This window comes from Phyllostomus hastatus, unplaced genomic scaffold, assembly GCF_019186645.2.
Source record: "Phyllostomus hastatus isolate PE091 unplaced genomic scaffold, TTU_PhHast_1.1 phas_contig_17, whole genome shotgun sequence".
NCBI classification, from domain to species: Eukaryota; Metazoa; Chordata; class Mammalia; order Chiroptera; family Phyllostomidae; genus Phyllostomus; species Phyllostomus hastatus.
The window spans coordinates 5,009,402-5,022,466 of record NW_025333664.1 but is presented as its reverse complement, the minus strand read 5'-3'; the positions used below and the strand labels follow the sequence as shown (position 1 = coordinate 5,022,466).

Genomic DNA, 13,065 nt, shown 5'->3' with positions numbered 1-13,065 from the left:
GGGAGGAAATGTCTTCTCTTTTTTCAGCCCCCGCGGGAGCAAGAAGAGTTCTTGACAGATACCGATGCCGTGAGAATGTTGCACAGCAACGTGCTCTTTGCTGGACCCCTACTAACCTCTGCCTGTGTGTGTATTTGCAAGGGAGGCGTATACGGACAAGGAGTGCAGCAGAATAAGGCTAAGACAGTGGGGGGGGGGGTGGGACGAGTTCTTGCAGGTTCTGGAATGTCTTCTCGTGGCTTTGGCTTTTAGCCTGACGGCAGAAGCCAGCCCCAGAAATGTGTTTTAAACAGTGGATGGATGTGGTCAGGCTTGGACGCACACCCCACTTGTCCCGCAGGCCATGGGGTGAAATGCTGCCAGCATGAAAGCGGGGAAACTCCGCCTGCAGTTTAGGAGGTGGCGACTGAGGGTCCGAGGCAGTCCCCGGGAAAGATGAAAAGATGCTTTGGGCTTAATTAGGTGGTAAAAATAACCAGAGGGTTCAGTGATTGATGTGTTGTGTCGGAAGGTGATCTTCCACACCAGGTAAAAGTGTGACATAAAGGTATAAAATGAACTCGTTAGAGATTCTGCTGCCCTCGTTCATTCACTGTGAGGACAGAGCGGAACGGTATAACCGGTGCAGAGGGTGACCTGCAGAGGGAGGGCGTGCCGGTGTGAACTGTGCCAGCCCGGGCAGGAGCAGCTGCCCCCACGCTGGGGGAGGGAGGTCGAGGGAGCCCCCACAGAAAGGGACAGAGCTTCCGTCTTTACAGACGAGAAGCATCATGCGTTTTCATGAGCTGACACTCCGGAGTGGAGAATATCTCCCACACACCCAAGGCAGGTCCCTTTGGACGTGTGTGTTATAGCGCGCAGAGCTCCCCGTCAAAGCACAGATATTCTCCCTGTGAGTGTGGGAGGGCGGGTGTGTGGGCGTGAGTGAGGATCGGAAGGGGTGGAAGGATCGGACATACCGTAGCGCACAACCTTTGTCTGAGCAGCTGAGCCGTGTCTCCTGAGTGCGCGTCTGTGAAGGAGCAGAAACATGAAAAGGCAGGATAGCCTGCTTTTTATACTTAATTATTTACTAGTAGCATTTTTCTATGGTATAAATATTCTTTAACAATATCATTGTTAATGATGGCAATTTCCAGTGTACAGGTATGCCAGGATCAATTAAGCCACTTCCCTGAAACATTTAGCGTTTCCAGTTTCCATGCTGAAGGGTCCTATTCCCACATGTTTGCACAGTCCCTTAATTATTTCCTCGGGGGGAAGTTCCCGGGATTAATATTTCCAGGTCAAAGGGTAGACATAATTCCGCCTCTGGAAAGGTTGTCCTCATTTACTTCACCATTAGCAAAAGCCTGACTCGGCCAATGTATTGCCTTGTGGGGGCTTTTACGGATTTTTAATCTTCTTCATAAAATTTTTATTTTATGATTCATTATCCCGTTCTTTCTTCCTGGTATTCTTTTTCTGCAGTGCGTTTAAAATGTTACCTGGCTACCTGGTGTGAAACTGTCTTCAAATGAGCATTTCTTGCCTTGCCGAGGGGAGGGATGGGATGGCAGCGACAGGCATGGAATCATGTTTGCTCATTAAAATGATTTTTTTCCCCTCTGTGAAATATAGATTCCGGACCAGCTCGTTATTTCGGTAAGTGGAGTTGGTGGCAGCCTACAAGTTACGATTCAGGGGTGCCCGGGGACACCCCTCCTTTTATATTCTTCCTCGGTCACCGTCTGCAACCCCATCATGACAGAGTCACCCCAAGAGCCAGAAAGTTATAACCGTCTCGGTCCCGGAGACCAACCAGGTCAAACTCTTGAGTTGGGAGAGGAGGAGCGTGCACACGATGGCGGATGGAGGGGGAATTGTCTTCTGGGCTCATTTCCATCTCCCGTTTCTCCTTGGTTAAAGTCTCCCCCTCCTTTACTTCCAGATTGCATGATTCTGTGCCTTTTTCTGTGGCTGTTGGTCTCAAAATAGCAACAGAAGAACCCCAAGACTCTGGGCAGGCAGCTGGCACCTCTGGCCGGCATCAGTGGCCGAGGCGGGGCTGCGCGTTCCTAGGGAAGTCACCGGTCAGCCCCAGGCAGCCGGCTGCCTACGCCAGCAGAGAGAGAGCAGGGAGCCAGACTTCACCGTGGTCCTAACTAGTAGGAACCAGAGGCCGGCAGTTCGAGGGGCAAGGGAGGCCAAGAGGAGCTGAGAAGTTTCAGGAGATGCTTCCAGCGTCGTTAGAAATACTTAGCGCATTTGGGTTTCTGGACTTCCGTGAAGGATGCTGAATTCTTTGTCACTTAAGGACAGAGCGTGGGGGATTCTTTTAAATGCAAACACTTCTTGCAGACTGCTAAACTACCATGGCATCTGGCGTCCTGGACTAGGGTCTTAAAGCTCCACTTTCAGAAATCCTTCATTAAAAACTATCTCTGTAGGCGAGCGCTTGGTGCCAGCGAACTGAAAATCACAAATGCAGCCCTGGCTCAGGCGGCTGCAGCATCCTCTGGCCACCAAAGTGTTGTGATCCCCATTCAGGGCACCTGCCTAGGTTGCGGGATCTATCCCCGGTCGGGGCACGTACAGGAGGCAATGGGTTGGTGTTTCTCTCTCGCATTGATGTTTCTCTCTCTCTTTCTGTCTCCATTTCTCTGAGGATTAAAAAAAAAAAACCCACAAATGCAAATGTCACACTTGAAGTAGCTCTGCTGTAGAGTTGCCGTCCAGATGACAGAGCGTATGGTTACAACTAAATGTCTCTTTTTAGAGTACGTGAAGAATGCAAATAAACTTCCCACGGGCAGCTCGAGCCTCAGCCTACATGTGTGCATCCCCGGGAGTCCGGCTCTTCCGGGGAAATCCTGGGGTGATGGGTAAGAGCTTGTACTGCAGAGCCAGGCAACCTGAGGCTGAAACCCTGGCTCATCTCTACTGGCTTCCCGCCCTTGAGGCAGACGGAGTGAATACCCTCACTGTGGCTGCATTTCCTCCCTGTGAAACAGAGGAGGGGTGGGGCGGCAGAGAACCATAGCCCCTGCCCTTCAGGGTTGTTGGAAGGGGTAGCTGAGACGTTGCGCCTCACAGGCTGAGCCTTCCGCCCTGCACGGCAGCCCGTGCTAGGCGCTGGTATGAACATCCCGGACGAGAAGGAGATCTGATTGGTTTAGGGGAGCAGGTGAAAACAAGGTTCGGGCATGAGATGAGGCTGCCGTAGCGTGCTGTGGCTGCGGATATATCTTGAGGGGATAATGCTCAGAAAAGAAGAAGAGAGTCGGTGTGGTTACAGAAAGGGGGTGCCGGCCACATGGCAAACAGCCCTAATAGCCCCTTTCCTCCAAGCGCACGGTGACTTCGTGGAATAAGGAAGCTATAAAGAGCTCGTTATAGCCAAGGGCAGTGATGGGGTGCTAAATCTCCGCCTGTGAGCATGCTTAGGGAGGCGCCTGCATCGGGGTAGAGCAGCAGGGGTCCCTAACCGTGGGCAGGGCGGCCAGAAGAATGGCGGAGGGCTACAGAGGCATCCGGCCGCACTTTAGTGTAATTGGATTGAAGTGAAGCTTTGACTTGTGAGGAGATGTGGAACATAGAGGGATTTTCCCCTGGGGCATATTCCTTCCTCTTACCCGCCCCCCCCCCCCCCCGGAGGGTCATGCCAAACAGAGTGGTATGTTCCTCAGAGGTGACCGGAGTTTAAACAGTTGAGAAATATGACTGTAGACCACAGGGTGGCAGATTGTGGCGTGTGGCCCTTGTCTGGCCCACTGCCTGGTTTTTAAATAAAGTTTTATTGGAAGATAGCCACGCCATTCCCACACACATGTATTCTATAACTGCTGTCATGAGTTTAGTAGTTGTTACAAAGACCTACTTGTAAGAGACTAAGAGACTCTTCTAAGAGCCATCAGAGACTAAGATATTTGTTCTCTGGCTCCTTACGGAAAAAGTTTGCTGACTCTTAGCATAGATCAAAAGACCTAAATGGTCACATCTTAGTTAGCTTTCCTCTTTTCTTGAGCTTACAAAGAGGCAGTACATAATTTTCTTTTAACAGGAATTTTGTGATCAAAATTTTCTTTCTGTTTTCTTCATAACCACCCCCTGTGCCCTTTAGAAGTTTAATTTGAGACTCTGTTGTTTAAGACATTGGGATAGACTGCTGATACAATTAGGACTTCTAAAGAAATGTTTAATGGTTCCGGCTGCTTTTTGGAACTGGAAATCTTGGTGAATTGACCAGAATATTCGTTGTTAGGAAAAGACATTAGTAAAAAGTGTCAGGCATTTGAAACCAGAGCTAAGTAATGACAAAGGATATCAAGTTTTAAAGGAAGGAAAGAGTGAAAAAATAGTCAAATCATTTAAGGGGCAGTGACAATTTAAGGCTGAACGTGAGGTGCAATCAAACCACCACTGGCAACAAAAGGCGCGCTGAAGACCATTTTCATGTGACTCCTAAATCTGGTGCGTGTCTGTCCAGGTTGTCACGGCCGTGTGATGAGCTTATCTATCCTAGCTTCCACAATGGCTGGTGTGGATCGACTCGCCCGAATCTGGGGCTTTGAAGATATTCACAAATCCTCACGTTCTTGAAATGTGCAGTCTCTGATTAGTGGGCATTCATCTTTAGCGGTGTTCCTGACTGTGCGTGCCAGGGGACATTTGGCAATGTCTGGAGACAGCTTTGGTTGTCAGCTGAACTGGGGGGGAGCTTGCTCCTGGGATTTATGTGGTGGAGGGCTGGCCACTAAACGTCCCACAGGACACAGGACAGTCCCGCACTGCAACAAATTATCTTGCCTACAAGGTTGATAGTGCCAAGACTGAGAAACCCTGATGTGTAGGAGGAGGTGAGATTTCTCAATGTGAGAATCATTCTGTCGTCAAATTCTCTAACAGTATGTTTATCATTGGACTGCCTATTCTTTATGGCCATTGAAATTCCTCTTTCCTGTTGTGGCTAGGATAGAAGTTTCCTCCTTAAATTAAAAAAATTTTAGTTAAAAAGTCTATGCAAAGTTGTTAATAAAAACTAGTATAGATGGTATGCAGATACGTTGTTTAAAATATGAAGGAGATGGTTGAATGGATGAGTTGTAAGAAAAGAACTGTCTTAAGCTGTTAAGTGAATGTCATTCTCAATGTGTCTTCCTTTGCACCTTTTAACAACGTCCGTGTTAATCTAGCCGGTCTCCACACCTTACCACGGTCAGAGTCCTGAGTCCCCCTGCCTCATTTTCTCTAAACAACACTGAGATAGTCTGGTAAGTGTTTAACCCCTTGGTGCTACATGGCTTTCCTCGTGTTCTCAGGACAGGAAGTGCATGGCGATGGGAATGGGGAGTTCACTCTCCCGAGCAGATGAGAGTTCCGCCTTCCGTGTGTCTCTCAAACTCCAGACGGTCACCCATGCTGCCCCGGAGGCCACTGGTTGGAAAGCACACCCCTCAGGGGCCCTCAATCTGGAGCCTTGGCTGGGGGGACCTCTTTGTGGGCAGTCCCAGCGGGAAGCGCTGTCTTGTCTGAAAGTCCTTATGCGTATTTATGGTTGGCTTGCAAATTGCAAACGAGAATACTTGGGGAATGAGTTCAAGAGCAAATGTGTCTGGCTGCACCCCAAGAGGCCCCGATTCAGGAGACCTTGGCTAATCTCTAGGAATAAGCACATTTAACAATCCCTGGGAGTGATGTCCGGCCACCTGTGAGAGCCGACCAGTTTGTTTTCATCTATTCCGCATGGACTTCCTAGCCAGTAGTTCCAGGCAGTGTTGCGTGTGAATTTGTATGGTATTTATGTTTGCCGTTATTTGATTATAACATTGCACTCCCCCCCCACTACTTAATAAACACAAAAGAAAAACAAAAGAAGTGAGAAATAAAAATCCCCCATGCTTCATACCGATGGATTAGATGGCAATCATAGACATGCGGAAAGTGAGGAATCTTTAGGTTGCATTCAACAGCCTTTGGACATGAGCCAGATGCATACTGGTTCAATTGTAAAGAAAATGAACATCAACGGAAAGAGTTAGAAATGCTGCCACTCAGGCTCGGGTCTGAAATTGAGGCATAATTAACAAATTTTATCTGTCTAACTCGCTGACAATGATTTTCTGCAGTAGCAGCGTATTTCTTGCACGCCTTTGGTATGCTCAATTTCAAACGCATTTTCTGGGGTGTATACAAAAGAAAGTGGTTGCCAATAATAGAATGACAGTGAGAAACCTATTTTCTACACCTTTTATTTGAACAATCCGAGTGACAGTCACTCTCACTGTAATTACAGTAATCGGGGGGCTGTCAAGTTTTCAGGGAGCCGGGTGTCTCATCTGCTATTCAGACCTAAGTGAGAAGTCGGTGAGACTTCTATTTGCCAGCCATAGTCCCGAGAACGTTCATTGTCATGGCTGCCTCGCCATCCTGAGAGGGATGCTTGAACCCTTTCCAATGATTCTTATAAGTTGAGTTCTTAAAGTTACTTAGCGTACGTGGTTACGTAGACTGCGGTCTGGCTGTAGAAGCAGTAGCACGGTGAAGTGTGGAGATGGCCGTCATTAGATTAGGCTGTAAGTTTAAGATCTTGGGTAAATAGCTCAATGTGTTTTTTTTCATTAAAAATTTTTTAAGTGCTTTATGTTGAAGTAATTATAGATTCACATTTAGTTATAAGAAATATTGCACATAGATTCTGTGCTTTTACCCAGTTCCCCTGGTGATAACATCTTTGAAGTTACAATGATGTATTATAAGCAAGATATTGGCATCCACGCTGTCAAAACACGGGCCAGTTCATCACCACAAGGATTCCCTGTGGTGCCCATTATATACACCCTTCTGCCCACCCCCCCCAAACTGACCACCACTAACTGCTTTCCATAGTTTTGTCATCTCAAGGATGCTATAAATGAAGTTATATAGTATGTAACCTTTAGGGTTTGGCTTTTTTCTCCCACTCAGCATAATTCTCCAAAGGCTCATTCGAACCGTTGTGGCATTAATAGTTCATTCATTTACATAGCTAAGGAACATTGCGTGATGGGGAGTTTTGCTTCACCATTTCCCCATTGAAGGACCTGCGGGCTGTTTCCGGTTTGGTGCTGATACAAATGAAGCTGGTCTGAACATTCTTGTTCCAATTTCTTTTGTGGGAAGTTTGCGTTTCGCTGGGGTTGATTGCTCAGAGTGCAACTGCCGGGCCTATGTTGCTTGTTTAGACTTTTGAGGAAATTGCCAAACTGTTCCGGAGTGGCTGTACCAGTTGACATGTCCACCAGCGAGTGTGCGGGGGCCAATTTCTGTGTATCCCTGTCAGCCTCGGGTGCTGTTCTTATTGTTATTATTATTGTTTACTTTAGCCAATAGGATTGGTGTGTAATGATGTCTCGTGGGTTTTTTTAAGATTTTATTTATTTATTTTTAGAGAGGGAAGGGAGGGAGAGGGAGAGAGAGAGAAAGAGAAACATCAATGTGCGGTTGCTGGGGGTCATGGCCTGCAACCCAGGCATGTGCCCTGACTGGGAATCGAACCTGCGACACTTGATGTCTCATTGTGGTTTTAATTAACGTTTCCCTGACAGCTAATGATGTCGAATATCTTTTCCACAAACGATTCAGTCATCTGTGTCTCCTCTTCCCTGAAATGTCTGTTTAAGTCTCTTTTGGTCCATTTTGTAATTGGGTTGTTTCTTTGCTGTCGGGATTGGAGAGATCTTTGTATATTCTAGAGACGAATCCTTTGTCAGATAACGAGATTTGCAAATATTTTCCCCCAGTCTGGAGCTGTCCTTTCATTCTCTTACCAGGTTTTCACGTAGCAAATGCAGTAAGTCCTGGTGACATCCGCAATTTGGCAAGTTTTCTTTCACGGACTATGCTGTTGGCATGACGTCTAAGAACTCTTTTTTTTTAAAGATTTTATTTATTTATTTTTAGAGAGGGAAGGGAGGGAGAAAGAGAGAGAGAGAGAAACATCAATGTGCGGTTTCTGGGGGCCGTGGCCTGCAACCCAGGCATGTACCCTGACTGGGGATCGAACCTGCGACACTTTGGTTTGCAGCCCGCACTCAATCCACTGAGCTATGGCAGCCAGGGCTGAAGTCTAAGAACTCTTTGTCCAGACCTAAGTCCCAAACATTTTCTCCTTTTTCCCCCTGGAAGTTTTATAGTTTTGTTTTATATTGAAGTCCATTTTGAGTTAATTATGTGTAAGATTGGTGTTTCTGGTTAAAGTGTTTGCTTTTCCCTCATGGATGTTCAATGATTCCAGCATCATTTGTTTGAGAGCCTACGCCTTCTCCATTGAATGCCTTCTCCGTTTTGATCTCCATGGTAGAGCCCTTGATAAATCAATGACTATGCAAAATGAAAGCCCAAAGAATTGATTTTCATTACTGTGTTATTGTACTGATACCTTTGGATATTTCAGAATCAACATGCAGAGCTGTCTCTTCCTCGGGCTGCCAACGAAGTCTTTAGAAAGTATTGGACCGGGGTCCCCAGATTTACTGGCATTTGAAAGCAGAGCATGTGCCGCGAATGCCTATATTCTTTGAAATGATTTGAGGTTTTTATCTCTGGGACTTTTTGTCAAATATTCCTACTGATAGTGTTATCAAAACATGAAGAAATTTGCCTTCAAATCCTTTCTTTAAATTTCAGCAATTATCAGAATGACATAATACACTCTTGTGAAAACGATTTTGGTTTTTTAAATTTTACTTCCCCAGGCATCATCACGTTTATGGCTTCTGAGTATTTCACAGGTGAAACTGTCAAAAGGAAAACATTTTGATGCAAATGTCATTACATCATATCTGAGGGGGTAGTGAGGCTGAACGCAGTCTTCGTACTTTCTTTCAGATTTATCAGCGATGCTGGCTAGTATTCAAGAAGGCCTCCAGCAAAGGTCCAAAGAGACTGGAGAAATTTTCCGATGAGCGAGCTGCGTATTTTAGGTGTTATCACAAGGTAAGACGCCACTGCGCTAGCTTTCTGGAAATCTCTTCATAGGTAGGTAACCCAAGTTCATTGAGTCTGGAAACCTGTCTAGATGGTTTGACCCAAGTACAAATCTTTCTTTTGCCAAGCACAAAACATCTCTACAATAATATCTTCTTGCTCATTGTTTAAGATAATTGGCTACTAACATTCACGGCGGCATGGGTGGACCTGGAGAGCATTGTGCCAAGTGAAAGAAGTGAAAGACAAATACCGTATGAACTCACCTGTTAGTGGAAGCTAATCAACAAAAAAGATAAGCAAGTGAAATATAACCAGAGACATCGAACTAAAGGACAAACTGACAGTAATGAGAGGGGAGCGGGGAGGGTGATAACAGGGGAAAGAAGGGGCACTGTCGTCAGGGAACGTGTATAAAGGACCCACGGACAAAGCCAAAGGGGGGATGGGTAGAGGGCGGGGTGGGGGGAGAGTGGTGGTGGGAAAATGGAGACAACTGTACTTGAACAACAGTTAAAAATGCAAATAATAATAATAATGATTGCCTAATGTAAAGCCATGTTAGTGGTTTCCTGCTACTTGTTGTTGTTTTCCCATCTCTAGTGTAAGAACTTACCATGTTGTTTTGTAGATTTTCAAGTTGTATAGTAGCCCCTATTCCAACATCAAAGCCCCCTGAGGGTAGGAGTTGGGTCTCATGGAACCTAGCACAGTGCCTGGGGCAGAACAGACCCTCATGCAGAGCTTGGGGAGAGGGGACTGGGGTGGGGGCGGGGGGACAGCTGGGAAACGGGTGATTGGCGGAGGAGGTGGAAGTACCACTAGTTTATTTCTTTAAGTTGGATGACTAAATTTCATTCAGATTTCCAGTTTCTTTAGCAGTAATGGTGGTAGTAGTAGGGAGACTTCCTCACTAAATAAAAATAGTCATTGTGTGTTACTGTGCATCATTCAGTGGGAAGTTCAGGTCAACACAAGGTATACTTACTGATTGGATTCACAGATTAGCCAGGTCTTTCCCTCTGCATGGCAATGTTGTCATGGTCCTCGTTACTGGGCAGTCCGTGTATTTTCTGTTGTTTCTTTTTTAAGATTTTATTTATTTATTTTTAGAGAGGGAAGGAAAGGAAATAGAGAGAGAGAGAGAAACATCAATGTGTGGTTGCTGGGGGTCATGGCCTACAACCCAGGCATGTACCCTGACTGGGAATCGAACCTGCGTATTTTCTGTTTTCATGAAAATGTGGGAAAGGCCACGGGAAACACCTCTTTTCCCCACGTCTCTGGCTATTCCTGTATTGAGAAAACACTACTCTTTTGACTATGGAGGGACCATGCTTATTGTTATGATAGAATATTGTAATTGTTTTGGGTTTTCCATATTGAAGATCCTTATCTGCATTTGGTGAGGATTTACCAGGGGGCTACTTGCCATTTATGTGAAACCAGTCGGTCCAGGAGCACAGAAATTTGGCTAAGTGAGGGAAAGTGGATAATCTGTCCTTTCACGCAAATTCTCCAAAAGGGGTGACTTTGCAGCATCTCATTAAGGACCCGTGTTGACCCCTTGGTTTATACAATAAATTACTATGGTCATTTTAAAAAAGATTTTATTTATTTATTTATAGACAGCGGTGAAGGGAGGGAGAAAGAGAGGGAGAGAAACATCAAATTGTGGTTGCCTCTCATGCGCCCCCTCCTGGGGACCTGGCCTGCAACCCAGGCATGTGCCCTGACTGGGAATGGAACTGGCCACCCTTTGGTTTGCAGGCCAGTGCTCAACCACTGAGCCACACCAGCCAGGGCCTATGGTCATTTTTTTGTAGCAGCCTGCAGAGACTCTTGTTCCGTGTGGTCCTTGTGCGTGGCGCTTCCTTGTTTGGGCCGAATCCCACGTGCATCTGGAAATACCTGATTCCTCACCATCCCCTCCACCTACCTTTCAGAAAGTAGAAACATGAAGAACTAGGCTATGCTTTGCTTGCAGACCTACGCATACCTGAGAGAAGAGGACAAGCAAGGAACACTTTGCAGAAACCCCCACACCCAGTCCCCCAGCGAATGGTGCTGGCTCTGTGTTCCATGGACACAGAGACTCAGAACACTCTCGAACCCTTGGCCGCTCCTGCTGTGGCCCAGGCCCTCTGGGCTGCCCGATTCTCGGCCCTCCAGACTCTGTCACGGCCTGTGTCCATCACCTCCTGATGGTCCAGCTCCCAGCCCTCAGCCGGGTCCTCGTGGTGGGCTCCACACTCGCGTGTTTGCACTCTCCATAGCCTGCGGCACCCGGCCTGCACCCTTTCCCGGGTTCTCTTCTTCGCTGGGCTCCAGGCGCCCCGGGCTCCCGGCGCCCCCAGGGTCTGCCGAGCACACCCTCCCTGGGACTCGTTGTTCTCTTCCCTCGGAATCCTGTCCCGACAAATACTCGGGCCACTCATTGCCTTCCTTTGCCCGAGTCATGGCTTAAGTTTTTGTCACAAAATGAAGCCATTTCTTTTTTTAAAAAAATTTTAAATATTTATTTATTTTTAGAGAGGGAAGGGAGGGAGAAAGAGAGAGAGAGAGAGAAACATCAATGTGCGGTTGCTGGGGGCCGTGGCCTGCAACCCTGGCATGTGCCCTGACTGGGAATCGAACCTGCGATGCTTTGGTTTGCAGCCCGTGCTCAATCCACTGAGCTTCGCCAGTGAAGCCATTTCTTGGCCCCATTATTTTAAATGGAACACCCTCTGGTACCTCCCCCACCCCAACTCCCTTTATTTTTCTCTTTTACACTTAGGTATTCACTCGGTTGTTTCTTAATTGTCTTCACCACTGACCACCATACAATAAGGTCCCTAAGGGCAGATTTTTTTAGGGGGGATGAGGGGGGGTAGGCGTGGTTGTCTATTAGTTATTAGCACCTAAACACAGTACACACGTTTTACGGTATTGGCTGGACCGCAATGGATATTATCAGTAGAGGACGTGGAGCACATATAGATGTCTCTGTTTCAAACCTCTGCTCAGCTTGCCAGAGAAAATCTGTACCTGAGACATCTACAGCCAGGAAAAGGGGTTTTTGGTTTGGAGGAAATGGGGGAGTGAGGATGGGAGGCAGAAAAAGCCAGGATTGGGAAGTTTTCTGGGGACAGACTCAAAGGAAGTCCAAGTGGATTGGAAGATCCCCCTTGAGCATGAAACAAAGCGAGGGGAGATGGAGGGCAAACTTGCCCTGTCTCCTACTTCGCCCTCCTGGCTGTGGAATTTAATATGTAAATCTTTGAGGAACGTGGTGAGGCAATTCTCTTTCATCTCTCATCGTCATTAACCAAAGTTCAAAGCATTAGAACGGCAGAATTATCTACATTAAGCCTCCAAGCCCTTGATGAGTTCCTGTAGCCGGATTCATCCTTCTTATTCTTTTAGATCTGATACATTTCGCATTAATCTCTTGGGGCATACAAAAAGCCGGAGTAACCCTTGAGTTATGCATCTTTTTTTATCTAAATGCTGTGTAATTTATGAATCTTGATAATATAATACCAGGGTTGTAAGTAGCATGCCGTGACTGGATTTCAGAGTGTACTCCTGTAGATAAAGCCATTTCCAAAATAAATGAGGGCTTGTACATGACGCTGTTTGGTCAGTACCGAGGTGGTGTGTGACTTCAGCGGACGCACCTGCCCTGCAGGGCATCTGCAGCATTTATGAGAACACGGTGCTTCTTTCATTTCATATTGAAAGGTATTACTAAGAAAAAAATGCCAGTTTTGCCTATCTGATCCTTCGTCGAGGTGTTAAGACAAGAAATTGGCTGGAGAATTTTGAAAGTCGGTGCCTTCCTCCCTGCAAACGCAGCCAGCGGTGCTCCTGTGCAAACACCGGAAAATAAATGCATGAATAATGCACGCATAGAACGAGTCATTTTTCATGCCTTTACCTCCTGCGGGAAGCGCCCCCAAGCACTGGCGGCTGGCTGGCCGGCAGGGATGCCCGCGCGTGTGATGGACTGGAATTGCGACTGTGTTAGCACTTGAGTGACTTCACCTGTACAGTTCCTTCAGGTTAAGCATGAGCCCACTGTTTTCATTCAGAAAATCAAAGGCATTCACCATCACCAGAAGGGGCTGAGCATTG

The 13,065-nt window shown here is 46.8% G+C and overlaps 1 protein-coding gene across 2 annotated transcripts in view; it reads left to right on the top strand.

Annotated features, from left to right (window-relative positions):
* DOK5 (docking protein 5) overlaps positions 1-13,065 on the top strand; it is a 126,200-nt gene that overhangs the window by 52,365 nt on the left and 60,770 nt on the right. The window contains exon 2 of one of the 2 annotated variants that reach the window (XM_045833216.1): positions 8,848-8,955. The exons of the other annotated variant lie outside the window; for it this stretch is intronic. Within the exon in view, the coding sequence (XP_045689172.1) occupies positions 8,848-8,955 (108 nt within the window). The remainder of the gene's footprint in view (positions 1-8,847; positions 8,956-13,065) is intronic. 2 annotated transcript variants of the gene reach the window in all.